We start from the raw sequence: 19,495 nt of genomic DNA, 5'->3' as shown, positions 1-19,495 counted from the left end.
CCTTTCTATGTGGGACGAGAGCTTGACAATATTATGCTTGCCTTATTGGTAACATAAGAGTCCTAGGCAATGTTCCGTCTAATTTTTTTTCGGTGTGGGCGGAAAAGTATAGTGTCTGAGCGGCAGTCCCTTTGGGACTGGGCGGCATAGAAGTATAAACAAACAAACAAACAAACAAGAAAAAAAAATCCCTTCTTTTTTATTAAAAGAAATTAATAATAAAACAAAACCAAAATCTATTACTATTATTACTATCTTCTCTTTTTCCATCCCTTTCTCCTCCCCCCTTGTGTGTGTGTGAACTCTTGAACCATTTCCAATAACACGTGAGCTATTGGAAATGGTTCAAGAGTTCACACACACACACACACACACACACACACACACGGCTGGGGTTTTTTTTTCTCTGTTATTATTTGGGTGCTTTTTACCATATGCTTTAAATCAAGAGTCATTTCTCTCTTTCTCTCCCCCTCTTGCTCTCTCTCTCTTTTTCTCACTTTCTCTCTCCCTCTCTTTCTATCTCTCTCCCACTCTTGCTCTCTCTCTTTTCTTTCTCTCTTTCTATTGCTTTCTTTCTCTCTCACTTTTCTTTATCTCTCTCCTCTCTTGCTATCTCCCCCCCCGTTTCTCTCTCTCTCTTTCTCACTTACTTTCTCTCTCCCCCTCTCTCTCTGTCAGCGAGGGGGCTGCCAGAGTGCTTTCTCCGAGCGCTTCGGGAACGCCTGCCCTGCCTCTACTGCAGCCCCCTTGCTGAAAGTCCGGGACGAAAGCGCTCCCAGCGAAGGGGCTGCGAGAGGGGCGGGGCGGGCATTCCCGAAACGTGCAGAGAAAACCCTCTCTCGCAGCCCCCTGGCTGGGAGCGCAGAAGTGGAGAAGAAGCCGCAGCCACCGCCGCGGGAGAAGTCGCGCCCCAAGGCAGGAGGAGAGGGAGGAGGAGAGGGGGAGGATCGGGCGGGCAGAGGGCAGCGTCGAGAGGCTAGGGGCGCGAGGGGGCCAGAGGCACCGTGGGGAGGCAGGGGCGGCCGCAGCTCCCTTTCCTTCTACTGCCAGCGCCTCCCTGCCCCCGCCCTCCCCGCAGGCTGGCAAGGGGATGGGGAGCGCGCACCTGTGGAAAAGGATGCGCGGGGGGTATTTTGGGGGGCGTGCGTGCGCACGCGCGCAGCTTACAGGGAACACTGGTCCTAGGGCTAGAAGGAATCTTGGATGTCTTCTAGTCCAATGACCCCCAACCTTTTGGGCACCAGGGACCAGTTCCACGGAGCAAAGTTTTCCCCGGACCAGAGGGGGTGTGGTATTGCAAGCTTCCTGTATCTCATGTGTCAGTTCACAGACTGGGATTTGGGGGATCCCTGTTTCTAGTCCAATCCCTTGTTTAAGGCAGGTGTCTTTAATCCACCATGGACAAATGGTTGTCCAGTCATTTCTTGGAGTGATTTACTCCCAGGTTAAGTGGGTAGAACATCCTACCCCAGCCAATAGTTTGCTTGCAGCTTATAGTAAGTAAAATAACAAATATTAACACTAAAATTCCATTGGGGACCAGATTGGAGAGTTTGGGGGTGCGTGAAATGTTTACTTCTTCCTAGGGGGGGCCGTAACAGAAAATAACTGAGAAGCACTGGGCTGGGTGAACCCATCAGGCTCTATCCTAGTTGTTAGAAGTTTGGAAAAGATCTATTATTCCCGGGCTTCTGTTTTCACACAGCGCTCGAACTGCAGACCTTTTTCCTTTTGATGGTTTTAGCATCGAACGGGGCTTGTTTCAGAAGCCATGAATGCAGGGACTATCCTTCCTTCTTTTACGGTGTTTTTGTTTGCGGCTCTTCACAGTAGGACAGAAAGCAATTCCCCGTGAACCAAAATACTTCGCTTGTTTCTTCACAGCAAGTTGTTTTTTCTCTCCAGAGGCGCAACTCTCGCTTTAGGCCCTGCGTTGAGTTAGCTTACAAGGCGAATGCCGTTCCAGAAGAAAATAATACCGGCACTGCTGCAGTTTCTTGATTCATTTCAGATTATATTTGAAGCTGGCTGGGATTGGTTAATATCGAACGTCGTTTGTTACGATGGCGGCCTCAACCATCCTTCAAGAACCTCCAAAAGCCATAGGTCTGTTCAGGACACGGCTGTGGGTCAGACAGGGGTTCCATATCAAAGCCGCTACCGGTGTGAGTGCATGTGCAACTCCGGGTGACCAGTGGGTGCAGAGGCGCATGCGTGCATCCAAGCGATATTTAGCTTCTGTGCATGCGCAGGAAGTAATCTCATAAGAAGATGCATGAGATTTTGGCGAGTTTTTTGCTTCCATGCATGGGACCAGTTTTTGGTTCCAGGAGGCTGCAGGAAAACCTGCTAGGCCCAAAATTGGGTGTGGTGCCCCCTGCGGCCTGTTTTTGGTCCCAGGAGGCTGCAGGAAAACCTACTAGGCCCAAAATTGGGTGTGGTGCCCCCTGCGGCCTGTTTTTGGTCCCAGGAGGCTGCAGGAAAACCTACTAGGCCCAAAATTGGCTGTGGTGCCACCTGTGGCCTGTTTTTGGTCCCAGGAGGCTGCAGGAAAACCTGCTAGGCCCAAAATTGGGTGTGGTGCCCCCTGCGGCCTGTTTTTGGTCCCAGGAGGCTGCAGGAAAACCTACTAGGCCCAAAATTGGCTGTGGTGCCACCTGTGGCCTGTTTTTGGTCCCAGGAGGCTGCAGGAAAACCTGCTAGGCCCAAAATTGGGTACAGTGCCCCCTGTGGTCTGTTTTTGGTCCCAGGAGGCTGCAGGAAAACCTACTAGGCCCAAAATCGGGCATGGTGCCCCCTGCGGCCTGTTTTTGGTCCCAGAAGGCTGCAGGAAAACCTGCTAGACCCAAAATTGGGCGCGGTGCGGTGCGCTTTGTGGCCTGTTTTTGGTCCCAGGAGGCTGCAGGAAAACCTGCTAGGCCCAAAATTGGGTACGGTGCCCGCTGCGGCCTGGGATATCTCCGGGACCGCCTTCTGCCGCACGAATCCCAGCGACCGGTTAGGTCCCACAGAGTTGGCCTTCTCCGGGTCCCGTCGACTAAGCAATGTTGTTTGACGGGACCCAGGAGAAGGGCCTTCTCTGTGGCGGCCCCAACCCTCTGGAACCAGCTCCCCCCGGATATCAGAGTTGCCCCCACCCTCCTTGCCTTTCACAAGCTCCTTAAAACCCACCTCTGTCATCAGGCATGGGGGAATTGAAATTTCTCTTCCCCCTACGCTTATAGAATTTATACATGGTATGCTTGTATGTATGAGTGGGTTTTTAAATTGGGGTTTTTTTAGATTGTTTTTAATATTAGATTTGTTTACATTGTATTTTTATATTGTTGTTAGCTGCCCCGAGTCTTCGGAGAGGGGCGGCATACAAATCTAATAATCTCTACATGGGGCTACCTTTGAAAAGTGTTCGGAAACTTCAGATCGTGGGTCAGACAGGGGTTCCATATCAAAGCCACTATCGGTGTGAGTGCATGTGCAACTCCGGGTGACCAGTGGGGTGCGGAGGCGCATGTGTGCATCCAAGCGATATTTAACTTCTGTGCATGCGCAGGAAGTAATCTCACAAGAAGATGCACGGGTGCATGAGATTTTGGCGAGTTTTTTGCTTCCATGCATGGGACCAGTTTTTGGTTCCAGGAGGCTGCAGGAAAACCGGCTAGGCCCAAAATTGGGCGCTATGCGGTGCGCCTTGCGGCCTGTTTTTGGTCCCAGGAGGCTGCAGGAAAACCTACTAGGCCCAAAATCGGGTATGGTGCCCCTTGTGCCTTGTTTTTGGTCCCAGGAGGCTGCAGGAAAACCTGCTAGGCCCAAAATTGGGTACGGTGCCCCCTACGGCCTGTTTTTGGTTCCAGGAGCCTGCAGGAAAACCTACTAGGCCCAAAATCGGGCGTGGTGCCACCTGCGGCCTGTTTTTTGTCCCAGGAGGCTGCAGGAAAACCTACTAGGCCCAAAAATGGGTGTGGTGCCCCTTGCGGCCTGTTTTTGGTCCCAGGAGGCTGCAGGAAAACCTTCTAGGCCCAAAATTGGGTACAGTGCCCCCTGTGGTCTGTTTTTGGTCCCAGGAGGCTGCAGGAAAACCTGCTAGGCCCAAAATTGGGTACAGTGCCCCTTGCAGCCTGTTTTTGGTCCCAGGAGGCTGCAGGAAAACCTACTATGTCTAAAATTGGGTGCGGTGCCCCTGCGGCCTGTTTTTGGTCCCAGGAGGCTGCAGGAAAACCTACTAGGCCCAAAATTGGGTGCGGTGTCCCCTGCGGCCTGTTTTTGGTTCCAGGAGGCTGAAGAGATGGGTTTCGGTGTGTGTGTCACACGCACATGTGCAGGGGACAGTGGTCACGCATGCATATGGGGGGCAGGGCGCACGCAGAGGTGCTGTTGCATGCACATTGTGTCATAGGGACAGGCGCGCGGACTATCACACACATGCACACTTTCGGCACGCAACAAAAAGGTTAGTCATCCCTGAGCTAGTGTCGAGACAGCGCTTCTGTTTGCGACTAGTGTGTGTCTGCCGTTTTGAATTTCTGATACAGCTGCTAGAAGTGGCCTGATTTGTGAAGAGACACGCACTGTTGATGTGAGCCGAGATTAGCAAAAAAGGAAAAGTGCGCTTATAGCCGAATTTCCGCAAATGGTGCTTGGTCTGGTTGTTTCCATTCTTCCACAGGAAATAGATCTGCTTTGCCCTAATTGGATATTGCAAGGATTTTTCAGCTATCTGTGTCACCCACAGACCTCATGGAGAGGCAGAACCGCTGTTTTAATCACAGTGCGGATAGTGCTTGACTTACAACGCTTTGCTTAGCGACCGTTCGAAGTTACAACTGGAAAAAAAAGTAATGACCATTTTTCACATTATGACCTTTGCAGCATCCAGATGGTCAAAATTCAGAGGCTTGGCAACCGATTCGTATTTATGGTGGTCATAGAGTCCCGGTGTCTTGTGACCCCCCCGACCCCTTTGCTGACCCCTGACCCGCCAAGTCAATAGGGAATCCAGATTCACTTAACGACTGAGTTACTAATTTAACAAGAATAGCTTGACTCCCTCTTCTTTGTGGCAACCCCTGATATATTGGAAGACTGCTATCAGGTCTCCCCTGTCCTTCTTTCCATTAGACAAGACATACCCAGTTCCTGCAACCGTTCTTCATATCTTTTACCCTCCAATCCCCTAATCTTTGTTGCTCTTCTCTGCTCTCTTTCCAGAGTCTCCACATCTTTTTTTGCAGATAAATTATAATTTATGCAGGTAAAAGTGAGGGGAAATGACATTTTCAAATAGAGTGAAGTAAGAAGGTTTTGAAAAACAGGAACTGTTACTTGGAGAGATAAAAGAGAAGTGGACATCAAAGTGGAATTTCACATTTGAGCTTCTGTTTTGCCCAACACCCCCCAAACCCTATTAGTTGTTTCTCATTCTCTTTGAATTTCATAAAGTTATCCCCCACCCAAGAAAACAGTTCCAACAATTGCATTCCAGGCAGAATTTTAAATTTTAGCCGACCTTTATGTAAATTAGTTGTAATAATTTATCTACCTAAAATTAAATTAAAAATGGCAGTGGATTAAAAAAACTGCATTCACATCCTTTAGAAAAACCGTTCGTGTATATTTTACTTGGCTAACACAACCTTTTCCCCCCCTTTGTTTTGTTCAGCTCCAGTGATTAACCGGTTCACGAGACGAGCATCAGGTGAGTTCCTAAATTTAAATATTCATGCATCGGTTGATTGTTGAAATATTGTTATTTGTAATTTGATGTAATGTTCTTATCTCTCCCTATATAAACGCCTAACATACCACTCACTCATCATGAAATCTCCTACATATAAAGCATACAAATTTGAAACTGGGCTTCTAGGTGCTCGCTAAGAAAGAATATTTCAAAATGACTACCAGCTCATTAGTATTTCTTATACAGTATTATATTAACACGCTCTGATACTAAGGAGTTAGATGTTCTACTCCCCCTTCCCACCTGACAAGAACTCTGTTCCAACTGCCAGTTGCCTTATAATAACATGCTCTGATACTACCCTTTTGCTAAACCGAGTGTGGGTGTAGCCAGCATGTGACTAATCTGGTCTGCGGGCTGGAGTTTAGACAGTCTACTCCCCCTCCCCGCCTGAAAAGAACTCTGTTCCAACTGCCAGTTGCCTTATATTAATATGCTTTGATGCTATGGAGTTACATATTCTACATAAACTTTCAAGCTTTTAAGTGTCAGTGTATGAAACCCGATCTGTAACGACTCATTAATTTTCAAGTTTTAACTGCCAATTTATCAAGTCCGATCACATATATCAACTCTAGCACACATATACAGTGATCTCTCGGTTAGCGCGGGGGTTACGTTCCAAGACCTCCCGCGCTAACCGATTTCCGCGTTATACTGGATGCGGAAGTAAAAACCACCATCTGCGCATGTGCGCCATTTTTTTCATGGCCGCACATGCGCAGATGGTGGAGTTTGCGTGTGGGCGGCGGGGAAGACCAAGGGAAGGTTCCTTCAGCCGCCCAACAGCTGATCTGCTCCGCAGCGCGGAAGCAGCGAGGAGCCGAAGATGGGGTAAAGGCAAAGGAGAAACCCCATCTTCGGCTCCTCGCTGCCGCCGCGCTGTGGAGCGGATCAGGTGTTGGGCGGCTGAAGGAACCTTCCCTTGGTCTTCCCGCCGCCCAGGCAAAGGGGAAACCCCAAGATCGCTTGCCGCTTGCCGCTTGCCGTATTGCAGCTTGGAGCCTTGCTTCGCCTCCTTCGCTGCAATACGGCAAGCGGCAAGCGATCTTGGGGTTTCCCCTTTGCCTGGGCAGCGCTGGGGCCATGCGGAGCCGCTCATCTAGGGGGGCGTGGACCGGCAAGGTGCCCTCCGCTCTCTCTCTTTCTCTCCCTGTTACCGGTGTGGTATAAGAGAGAGAAAGAAAGAGAAAGGAGGGCGACTTGCCAGTCCACGCCCCCCTGGATGAGCGGCCCCGCATGGCCCCAGCGCCGGACTCCGCCGTTGCCTCCGCCTCTGCAGCTGAGAGGCCACGTCCACCCCCCTCCTCGGTGTCCCCGGCACCCAGCGTCCCCACGCCGCCTCCACCTCCCGGTAATGCGCCCGACCTCTGCCTCTCTCTTTCTCTCTCATATACCACGCCGGCAACAGGGAGAGAAAGAGAGAGAGAACTAGCGTGGACTTATTTTTTATTTTTTAATATTTTATTTTTTTAATTAATATTTTTTTAAAAACCGCGTTGCAGCGTTTCGCACTAATCGAGACCGTGCTAATCGAGGGATCACTGTACATGCATATAATAATAATTAATAATAATTTATTGGATTTGTATGCCGCCCCTCTCCGTAGACTCGGGGCGGTTAACAACAATAATAAACACAACATGTACAATCCAATAATAAAAATAACTACAAACCCCTATTATAAAACCAAACATACACACAAACATACCATGCATAACTTGTAATGGCCTAGGGGGAAGAGCTATCTCAACTCCCCCATGCCTGGCGGTATAAATGAGTCTTGAGTAGTTTACGAAAGACAGGGAGGGTGGGGGCAGTTCTAATCTCCGGGGGGAGTTGGTTCCTGAGGGCCGGGGCCGCCACAGAGAAGGCTCTTCCCCTGGGTCCCGCCAAACGACATTATTTAGTCGACGGGACCCGGAGAAGGCCAACTCTGTGGGACCTTATGGGTCGCTGGGATTCGTGCGGTAGCAGGCGGTTCCGGAGGTAATCTGGTCCCATGAAGCTGACTTAGAACTTGGATATTTCTGTTAGTACTATGTACATAACTGGTTGGGTTTGGCAATATATAAACAAACGATCAATGTATGTTTAAATGAATTATAATACTATAGCTTTAAGAGTTAATTTTGCAGTTAGCCATAAGAGGGAGCCAGAGGCCAGCCAGCCTGCTTCTCTCTCTCTCTCTCTCTCTCTCTTCCTTTCTTCCTCTCTCCCTCTCCCCTCTCTCTTCCTCCCTCTCTCTGATTACTCTTTGCTATTTCTGGTTTGTCTGTGTGACTATGCTGTAGAACTGTGTGTTCAAATGATGATTTAATGTATTTTGTAAGCTGAGTACGTAAGGCTTATAGTATTGTATATGTATTGAGAGTAAATAGATTATTTATACACTTAATGCATCTAGTTAGCTGAATTACTACTTGTATCTCTGGGCTATCAGCTGGATGTCTGCCACCTCCACGTTTCCTCTGTGCATCTTGGTAACTCAAGGGTTACTCTACACACTCCTTAACACTTAACAGTTTCTTCAACCAGTTCTATACCAGCTTGCAATTGTTGTATGGCAATCAACCTTTAGCATAATGGTTTCCAACTTGGTAACTTTTTAAGATGTGTCGACATCAACTCCCAGAATTCCCCAACACAACAGGTCTGGCTGGGAAATTTATTTATTTTATTTTATTTATTTATTTTGTCCAATACACAATGAGGGTTTTAGTGAGTATATCGCTATATACACATAGTAAAATACATGATGAAGGTTATAGAGGAGATACTCATAGTAAAATATATCTAAGAAATAATAGAAAAGAAGGTATAGTAATAGAACATATCAATGAAAGAATAGAAGAAGAGATATAGGAATAGAAGAAAGGTATAGGAGATATAGGAGAGCAATAGGACAGGGGACGGAAGGCATTCTAGTGCACTTGTACTCGCCCCTTACTGACCTCTTAGGAATCTGGAGAGGTCAACCGTGGATAATCTAAGGGTAAAGTCTTGGGGGTTTGGGGATGACACTATGGAGTCCGGTAATGAGTTCCACGCTTCGACAACTCCGTTACTGAAGTCATATTTTTTACAGTCACGTTTGGAGCGGTTAATATTAAGTTTAAATCTCTTGTGTGCTCTTGTGTTGCTGTGGTTGAAGCTGGGAGTGGTGGCAAAATTCATATATCTTAAAATTACCAGTGCTGCTCTAGGGCCTCCAATGTTTTCTAACCCATAGGCCAGAATTTTCTTCAGTGGAGAAACCTTGCCACCCAATAAATATTAAAGGTTTTGTATTCAAATCCCGCAAAACCTCACCTTGTCATTTGCTGTGAGGCTCGTCGCTGAAAATGCCCCCGCCAAACAGGCAGCTGCGTGAGGGATTATCTTGAAAGGAAGTTCATATTTTATTTATCTGTGTCATTTAATCACGTTCATCGTGCATTCCAGTCTTTCCATAGCAAGCCAGTTTAACAGAGCAGTTGATCACCCAGCAACTTTTAATACTACGAACCCTTAAAATAATGTAACAAATGACATTAAATAATGCTAGGATGATAGCAGAAGATAAACCCATGAACAGAATTCTCTGCTGCTGTAAAATCAGCCGGAAACATTTCTTGTAAAGGATGGCGACGAATCCCAGCGACCAGTTAGGTCCCACAGAGTGGGTCTTCTCCGGGTCCCGTCAACCAAAGAATGTCGCTTGGCGGGACCCAGAGGAAGAGCCTTCTCTGTGGCGGCCCCGACCCTCTGGAACCAACTCCCCCCAAAGATTAGAATTGCCCCCACCCTCCTTGCCTTTCGTAAGCTGCTTAAAACCCACCTCTGCCGCCAGGCATGGGGGAACTAAGATACACTTTCCCCCTAGGCCGTCACAATTTTATGTATGGTATGTTTGTATGTACGATTGGTTTTTATATAATGGGTTTTTAACTGGTTTTTTTTAGTATTGGATTTTGTTGTACTGTTTTACTGCTGTTGTTAGCCGCCCCGAGTCTGCGGAGAGGGGCGGCATACAAATCCAATAAATAGTAATAAATAATAGTAATAATGGCATACACAGTTAGCTATTCTCTTTTAGAAACATAGAAGATTGAAGGCCTCATGGTCCATCTAGTCTGCCCTTATACTATTTCCTGTATTTTATCTTAGGATGGGTTAGGGTTAGGGCTAGGCAGCCGAAAGACATTCCTTGGTTCTAATTTGTGCTTCTCACAACAAACCTTATTGTAAATGGACTCTTTCATGTGTTAAAGGGTCTTTTCATATGTAAATGGACTCTTTTCATATGTCAAAGGGTTAAATAAGGTTCAGGAGGGAAGTGTTTTTAATAGGAAAGTGAACACAAGAACAAGGGGACACAATCTGAAGTTAGTTGGGGGAAAGATCAAAAGCAACGTGAGAAAATATTATTTGACTGAAAGAGCAGTAGATCCTTGGAACAAACTTCCAGCAGACGTGGTTGGTCAATCCACAGTAACTGAATTTAAACATGCCTGGGATAAACACATATCCATTGTAAGATAAAATACAGGAAATAGTATAAGGGCAGACTAGATGGACCATGAGGTCTTTTTCTGCCGTCAGTCTTCTATGTTTCTATGTTCATTTGGAAACCTTGTGTCCAAGCCTTAATTGGAGGTTAATTGCTGGTCGGTTGCCGTGTGAGACAGAACAGTTAGGAATAGAGATAGTCCTTAATTTAAGACCACAATTGAGCCCGAAATCTCTGTGGCTGAAATGAGACCTTTGTTTAAGTGAGTTTTGTCCCGTTTTACAATCTCGCTCTGCCTTCAAAAATTTATTCCTCACCGTCGTTATTCTTACGATCGGGTGGTTCCGGTGGGCCAGAATCTTTCTTTTCCTCTATTGGATTCGTGGATGAGGATGGCCTGGGCTTCATCTTGGCGTAAATTCACCAATTAAATAGCCAGAGGTTAATTGTAGAAGCCCCTGCTGACAACAATATGGGGCTTTAATTATTTAGCAGATAATCCAGCCAACACGCTGTGACTATTAACAGAGGGTTTTTTAACCAAAAAAAAAAAATTCTATACAAGCCATAAGCCATAATTGTGCACAGCTGTGTGATGGGACAGTTCCACGCAAATCTATCCTGACCACATCCTTAACTTTCATCCAGGCTGTGTCCATTTCGGCAGCACACTTGCCATCCTCCTTCCCCACCTACCCATGCTTATTAAATTCAGGGTGGCATTAAATAGCCACTTCCCCCTAGGCCTTTAAAATTTTATGCATGGTATGTCTGTATGTATGATTGGTTTTTATATAATGGCTTTTTAACTGTTTTTAGTATTGGATTATTGTTATATACTGTTTTATTACTGTTGTTAGCCGCCCCGAGTCTGCGGAGAGGGGCGGCAAATAAATAAATAAATAAATAAATAAAGAAAGAAAGAAAGAAAGAAAGAAAGAAAGAAAGTGGGGAAAGGGACAGTGGGAATTGGTCAGTAGAGAAGAGTTTCAAATTGAATGAACTACCGCATTTTTCAGAGTATAAGACGCACCTTTTTCCTTCCTAAAAGAGGCTGAAAAATCAGGTGCGTCTTATACTCTGAATATGGCTTTTTTTTAAAGTCCCCCGCCCTCTCTAGGTGCTAACAATCTTCCCAGCTCTTACCTTTCAGGCTCTTTCACTGTTACTCTCTGCAAAGAATGTTTTCCAAGCCCGAAGTTTTTGCAGGTTTTTTTTTCATTGCTCTAACTTGCTCCAAATGTTTCTTTCCAGCCCTAACCAGGTGCTAACAATGTCCCCAGCTCTTACCTGCTTGCAAGCACTTTCATTGTTACTCTCTGTCAAGAATGTTTCCCAAAACCTGTCTTTCTAGTTTTTTTATTGCTCTACTTGCTCTGAATGTTTCTTTCCAGCCCTAACCAGGTGCTAACAATGTTCCCACCTCTTACCTGCTTGCAAGCTCTTCATTGTTACTCTCTTCGAAGAATGTTTTCCAAGCCTAAAGTCTTTGTAGTGGGTTTTTTTATTGCTCTACTTGCTCCCAATGTTTCTTTCCAGCCCTAACCAGGTGCTAACAATGTCCCCAGCTCTTACCTGCTTGCTAACAATGTTCCCAGCTCTTACCGGCTTGCAAGCTCTTTCATTGTTACTCTCTGTCAAGAATGTTTTCCAAGCCTGAAGTCTTTGTAGTGGAGTTTTTTTAATTGCTCTACTTGCTCCGAATGTTTCTTTCCAGCCCTAACCAGGTGCTAACAATGTTCCCAGCTCTTAACAGCTTGCAAACTCTTTCATTGTTACTCTCTCCAACTATGGTTTTATTTAAAGCCCCTAACCAGGTGATAAAATAAAGTGCTGAAACTGACCAGACTAAGGATGCTAGGCCAATGAATATCTGGTAAGCAGATTCTTTTCCTTATTTTCCTCCCCCAAAACTAAGGTACTTCTTATACAGTGGTACCTCATGATACGAACTTAATTGGTTCCAGGAGGAGGTTTGTAAGGTGAAAAGTTCGTAAGATGAAACAATGTTTCCATAGAAATCAATGTAAAAGCAAATAATGTGTGCAAATCCTTCAGGAAAATCCAAACTTTAGAAGGGAGGCGAACAGAGGGCAGGGAGGAGCAGTTAAAGGGGGCGGGTGGAAGAAGCAAGGCTAGGCTAAAGGGTGAGTGGGAAGGAAGAAAGGCAAGGGGGGGCGGCCCTCCCTTTTCTTTCTTCAAAAGACACCGTTTCAGTTCCTTTGCAAGCACGTTGTTCTCTGCAAAATTTTTCCTCCCCCAAGCTGCCCCTCCCTCCTTCCTTCTCTTTCTTAAAAGACACCCTTTCAGTTCCTTTGCAAGCACGTTGTTCTCTGCAAAATATTTCCTCCCCCAAGCTGCCCCTCCTTCCTCCCTTTTCTTTCTTAAAAAGACACCCTTTCAGTTCCTTTGCAAGCACGTTGTTCTCTGCAAAATATTTCCTCCCCCAAGCTGCCCCTCCCCACTCCCTTTTCTTTCTTAAAAAGACACCCTTTCAGTGCCTTTGCAAGCACGTTGTTCTCTGCAAAAATTTTCCTCCCCCAAGCTGCCCCTCCCTCCTCCCTTTTCTTTCTTAAAAAGACACCCTTTCAGTTCCTTTGCAAGCACGTTGTTCTCTGCAGAATATTTCCTCCCCCAAGCTGCCCCTCCCTCCTCCCTTTTCTTTCTTAAAAAGACACCCTTTCAGTTCCTTTGCAAGCACGTTGTTCTCTGCAAAATGTTTCCTACTCCAAGCAGCCCCTCCCTTTTCTTTCTTCAAAAAAGGGGAAAAAAAGAAACCCCTTCATCCCAGCAGCAGCTGCTTGGGTTCGTAAGGTGAAAATAGTTCGGAAGAAGAGGCAAAAAAATCTTAAACACCAGGTTCGTATCTTGAAAAGTTCGTTAGAAGAGGCGTTCGTAAGATGAGGTACCACTGTACTCCGAAAAATACAGTATGTTAAATTAAGGACTATCTGTACCAATAGTTTTGGCCACATTTGTGATGTGGCCTTGTTATGTATATTTGGACTGTTGATACCCATCAGTGGTGTGCTTGAGATTTATTAAAAATAAAAGTCATGTTTCCCTTGGAAATTGTTCAATTTCCTCTCTCTTTCTCTGGTTTCAGTCCTTTATTGCATAAATGAAAAGAGGCTAATATGAAAAATTGGGTTTTTTGACACCCTGTGCAGACAGAAGACACAAGAAACCCACTAGAAATCTGTTATTTTTCAAAAGCCGGCTCTGGTTTGGAACACCTGGAAATTGTAAAGTTTCATTTATAGACACATCCTGGAAGAGATACATGGGCAGGGCGAAAAGGAAAAACGTGTGAGAAACAAACTAGACATCCATATATCTCTTTCCTCGTAAATACAGTAAATAAAAAAGGTCTTTTTAATGCGATAATGCCAGGCATGCATGGTTTAATCAGACACAGCCTCACCTACCATATTTTACGGACTATAGGATGCACCAGAGTATAAGATGCACCTTAGTTTTTTGGGAGGAAAATAGGGAAAAGAATCTGCTTATTAGATATTCATCTGGCCAGCGTCCTTAGCCAGCACATTATTTTATCCCCTGGTTAGGGCTTTGAAAAAACTTTATTTGGAGAGAGTAACAATGAAAGAGCTTGCAAGCCAGTAAGAGCTGGGAACATCATTAGCAGCTGGAAAGAAACATTCAGAGCCAGTAGAGCAATGGGAAAAAACCTGCAAAGACTTAGGGCTTGGAAAACATTCTTTGCAGAGAGTAACAATGAAAGAGCTTGCAAGCCGGTAAGAGCTGGGAACATTGTTAGCACCTGGTTAGGGCTGGAAAGAAACTTACTCAGAGCAAGTTAGAGCAATGAAAAAACCCTGCGAAGACTTAGAGCTCGGAAACATTCTTCAACAGAGAAACAATGAAAGAGCCTGCAAGGTAAGAGCTGGGAAGATTGTTAGCACCTAGTTAGGGGCTGCATTCAGAGTATAAGATGCACCCAAATTATCAGCCTCTTTTAGGGAGGAAAAAGGTGCATCTTATTATCTGGGGTGGCGCAGCAGGTAGAGTGCTGTACTGCAGGCCACTGAAGCTGACTGTAGATCTGTAGGTCAGCGGTTCAAATCTCATCACCGGCTCTAGGTTGACTCAGCCTTCCATCCTTCCGAGGTGGGTCAAATGAGGAACCGGATTGTGGGGGCAATAGGTTAACTCTGTTAAAAAATGCTATTGCTAACATGTTGTAAGCCGCCCTGAGTCTAAGGAGAAGGGCGGCATAAAAATCGAATAAATAAATAAATAAATCCAATCAATCAATCAATCAATCATAAAACGTATCAGGAAACACTTAATGAACTCTATCTGTATAGTCTGGAGGACAGAAGGAAAAGGGGGGACATGATCGAAACATTTAAATATGTTAAAGGGTTAAATAAGGTTCAGGAGAGAAGTGTTTTTAATAGGAAAGTGAACACAAGAACAAGGGGACACAATCTGAAGTTAGTTGGGGGAAAGAAGCAACGTGAGGAAATATTATTTCACTGAAAGAGTAGTAGATCCTTGGAACAAACTTCCAGCAGACGTGGTTGGTAAATCCACAGTAACTGAATTTAAACATGCCTGGGATAAACATAGATCCATTGTAAGATAAAATACAGGAAATAGTATAAGGGCAGACTAGATGGACCATGAGGTCTTTTTCTGCCGTCAGTCTTCTATGTTTCTATGTTTCTATCTATCTATCAATCAATCAATCAATCAATCAATCAATCTGAAAAATATGGTAAGTACCATATTTTTCAAAGTATAAGAAGCACCTTTTTACCACCCCAAAGAAGATGAAAACCTGGGTGCATCTTATACACCAAATGTAGCTCCAGCCAGCCACTTCCTACCCTTTGGCCTCTGCCAGTAATTTACCTCCTAGCAGCAAACAGCAGCAGGGCCTAATTAGCACAAGGTACTGATTGATTTGCCTCCCGACCCTCAGTTGATTGATTGAAGCCACGTGCTAAAATGAAAGTGAAACTTGGCAACACATAAAAAGAAATCACTACCTCTCTAATCCCAAAATAGATATCCCCATCGGAAACGATTATTTATCCCAATGCCCTTTCCCCAGATAAAATAATAGCTTATGAGCAATTGTTAGATAACAATAATGATTTAATCTCTAAGCAGATGCCTTTAAAAAAAGGAATTAAACTTGACTGGCTACAATATTTACAAATTAAATCAAAATACAATGAACATAAAAATAAATTTGGCTTTCAAAAAAACATATACATTTTAGCCTTTAATTTAATGAACAGAAAGACTAGGGGAGACATGATAGCAGCATTCCACTATCTCAGGGGCTGCTCCAAAAGAAGAGGGAGTCAAGCTATTCTCCAAAACACTAGAAGGAAAGAGAAGAAGCAATGGATGGGAACTAATCAAGGAGAGAAGCAACCCAAAATTAAGGAGGAATTTCCTGACAGTGAGAACAATTAATCGGTGGTCATCTTAGAAACATAGAAACATAGAAGACTGACGGCAGAAAAAGACCTCATGGTCCATCTAGTCTGCCCTTATACTATTTCCTGTATTTTATCTTACAATGGATATATGTTTATCCCAGGCATGTTTAAATTCAGCTGCTGTGGATTTACCAACCACGTCTGCTGGAAGTTTGTTCCAAGCATCTACTACTCTTTCAGTGAAATAATATTTTCTCACGTTGCTTTTGATCTTTCCCCCAACTAACTTCAGATTGTGCCCCCTTGTTCTTGTGTTCACTTTCCTATTAAAAACACTTCCCTCCTGAACCTTATTTAACCCTTTAACATATTTAAATGTCTCGATCATGTCCCCCCTTTTCCTTCTGTCCTCCAGACTCTACAGATGGAGTTCATGAAGTCTTTCCTGATATGTTTTATGCTTCAGACCTTCCACCATTCTTGTAGCCCGTCTTTGGACCCGTTCAATTTTGTCAATATCTTTTTGTAGCTGAGGTCTCCAGAACTGGACACAGTATTCCAAATGTGGTCTCATCAGCGCTCTATATAAGGGGATCACAATCTCCCTCCTCCTGCTTGTTATACCTCTAGCTATGCAGCCAAGCCTCCTACTTGCTTTTCCTACCGCCCGACCACACTGCTCACCCATTTTGAGACGGTCAGAAATCACGACCCCCTAAATCCTTCTCTTCCGAAGTTTTTGCTCACACACAACTGCCAATGCAATACTCAGATTGAGGATTCCTTTTCCCCAAGTGCATCATTTTACGTTTGGAAACATTAAAATGCATTTCAGTGCTTATGTTAAACTCTCCTGTTTTAAAGTTCTTATTGAAGAATTTACCGTTTGCCTGTACTCGAACTTAACAGTGTACTCAGAACTAGAAATACGTAGCATTTCTTTGTATTTCCATCCTGATGGCTCTTCTGCTTTTATAAGTGATTTCATGCATTATTTATCGTCCATTGAAATTACCTTGATTTTTCTTTCCACAAAGGGAAAATGATTTAGTGGATGAATAAGTTTACCTTTCGTCTGACCTTTCCAGCCATTTACTTCCATCTTCGCTCTAAAATAATCCGATTTCCATTTGTTCCTGCAGAATGAGCCTATTGTGTTACCCCGACTGATACTGTTGTTCCTGAATTCCACTTTATTCAAGGAGCGTAATGGCCTTAAGAGGCCTGTTCTCTACCTTCCTGCTCCTCAGGGTTAGAGACAGTTTGTAAACATGGGCTCCGTTACACGACTGCTGTGCTTGAAGAGATATTCGGTTCTTTGAATTGGGTTCAAATGTTTATATTTTCTGAAATGAAATGCTGACAAAAGGAAAGGGACTTATTTTGCATCGAGGCAACCCACCCTTCAATAGATTCCCTTCAGTGATGGGTTTAAAAAAAAATTCACTACCAATTCTGTGGGTGTGGCTTGGTGGGTGGGGCAGGGGAAGGATATTGCAAAATCCCCATTCCTTCCCCACTCCAGGGGAAGGATACTGCAAAATCCCCATTCTCTCCCCACTCCAGGGGAAGGGTACTGCAAAATCTCCATTCCCTCCCCACTCCAGGGGAAGGATACTGCAAAATCCCCATTCCCTCCCCACTCCAGGGGAAGGATACTGCAAAATCTCTATTCCCACTCCAGGGGAAGGATACTGCAAAATCCCCATTCCCTCCCCACTCCAGGGGAAGGATACTGCAAAATCCCCATTCCCTCCCCACTCCAGGGGAAGGATACTGCAAAATCCCCATTCCCTCCCCACTCCAGGGGAAGGATACTGCAAAATCCCCATTCCCTCCCCACTCCAGGGGAAGGATACTGCAAAATCTCTATTCCCTCCCCACTCCAGGGGAAGGGTACTGCAAAATCTCCATTCCCTCCCCACTCCAGGGGAAGGATACTGCAAAATCCCCATTCCCTCCCCACTCCAGGGGAAGGATACTGCAAAATCTCTATTCCCACTCCAGGGGAAGGATACTGCAAAATCCCCATTCCCTCCCCACTCCAGGGGAAGGATACTGCAAAATCCCCATTCCCTCCCCACTCCAGGGGAAGGATACTGCAAAATCTCTATTCCCACTCCAGGGGAAGGGTACTGCAAAATCTCCATTCCCTCCCCACTCCAGGAGAAGGGTACTGCAAAATCCCCATTCCCTCCCCACTCCAGGGGAAGGATACTGCAAAATCTCCATTCCCTCCCCACTCCAGGGGAAGGATACTGCAAAATCTCTATTCCCACTCCAGGGGGAAGGATACTGCAAAATCTCTATTCCCTCCCCACTCCAGGGGAAGAATATTGCAAAATCTCCATTCCCTCCCCACTCCAGGGGAAGGATACTGCAAAATCTCTATTCCCTCCCCACTCCAGGGGAAGGATACTGCAAAATCTCTATTCCCTCCCCACTCCAGGGGAAGGATATTGCAAAATCTCCATTCCCTCCCCACTCCAGGGGAAGAATACTGTACTGCAAAATCTCCATTGCTCTTCTAAATTCATAAATACAGTGAACCCTCGATCATCGCGAGGGTTCCGTTCCAGGACCCCACGCGATGATCGATTTTTAGCGAAGTAGCGGTGCGGAAGTAAAAACACCATCTGCGCGTGCGCAGATGGTGTTTTTGCTTCCACTGCCGCCCGCCCTTCGCCCGCCCACCCCGTTGCTCGCGCCCGCCCACCCCGTTGCTCACGCTGTTGCTGGGGCCGCTTCCCAGCTGGGGAGCCGAGCTAGGGAGTCCCCACCGCGCGCGCGTTGCTGGGGAAAGCGCGCGCGCTTGGGGACATCGCAGCTCCGCTCCCCAGCTGGGAAGCGGAGCTAGGGAGTCCCCAAGCGCGCGCGCTTTCCCCAGCAACGCGCGCGCGGTGGGGACTCCCTAGCTCGGCTCCCCAGCTGGGGAGCGGAGCTGCGATGTCCCCAAGCGCGCGCGCTTTCCCCAGCAACGCGCGCGCGGTGGGGACTCCCTAGCTCGGCTCCCCAGCTGGGGAGCGGAGCTGCGATGTCCCCAAGCGCGCGGGCACCGCCCGCCCGCCCACGCTGTTGCTGGGTCCGCTTCCCAGCTGGGGAGCCGAGCTGGGGTGTCCCCGTGCGTGCCGCCCGCCCGCCCACGCCGTTGCTCGCGCCGCCGCTGGGGTCTTACGGGGGCAAGAGGGGGAAGACCCAGGGAAGCCTCTGCCCGGCGGGGAAACTCCACCATCTACGCATGCGTGGAAGGGCACGCATGCGCAGATGGTGGAGTTTACTTCCGGGTTGAAAACTCGCGAAATAGCCCTTTCGCGATCCTTGAGGACGCGAAACTCGAGGGTTCACTGTATTCCAATTCTTGTTTGTGATCTACCAAGGAATGAATTTGAATTCTGGAAGAGATTTATGTCTGGAAGGGTTAAAACTAGCCTCACCAAAAGGCCTATCAATTGTGGAGCTGACAGGAAAACCCGCCCCTTGCCATAGAGTCTCCTCCTGGCACGCCCTGCTTCCCCCCTCCTTTCCAACCGGAAGCGCCTCTCAAAATCGTGGTGCCAACTGGTGACGGAGCCACAGCAGAGCCATAGGCGGCTCTTGAGCCACAGGTTGCTGATCCATGATTTAGTGACCGAACAACAACAAATGTTGAGAAAGCTCATAGAGCATTCATTTTCCTTAGATATACTGTACATTAAGGGAGGATTATATTTAAGAATTAAAAAACATTGGAAATGTAAAAATGAAATAGGTTCTTATTATCATCAATGGTGGACATGCAATAAAGTTCGGACATATTGGAGAATGATAGAAAAAATGATAAAAGAGATTACATTATATGAAATAGAA

General features: G+C 46.1%; 1 protein-coding gene across 1 annotated transcript in view; it reads left to right on the top strand.

Annotated features, from left to right (window-relative positions):
* The window catches only part of PRKAR2B (protein kinase cAMP-dependent type II regulatory subunit beta), a 65,196-nt gene that overhangs the window by 29,760 nt on the left and 15,941 nt on the right, over positions 1 to 19,495 (top strand). Inside the window, exon 2 of the mRNA XM_070755108.1 lies at positions 5,660 to 5,695. Coding sequence (XP_070611209.1) covers positions 5,660 to 5,695 — 36 coding nt within the window. The remainder of the gene's footprint in view (positions 1 to 5,659; positions 5,696 to 19,495) is intronic.

Source organism: Erythrolamprus reginae, chromosome 6 (genome assembly GCF_031021105.1).
Source record: "Erythrolamprus reginae isolate rEryReg1 chromosome 6, rEryReg1.hap1, whole genome shotgun sequence".
Lineage (NCBI taxonomy): Eukaryota > Metazoa > Chordata > Lepidosauria > Squamata > Dipsadidae > Erythrolamprus > Erythrolamprus reginae.
The sequence above is the reverse complement of the archived record's forward strand: the minus strand, read 5'-3'. Positions and strand labels throughout refer to the sequence as shown.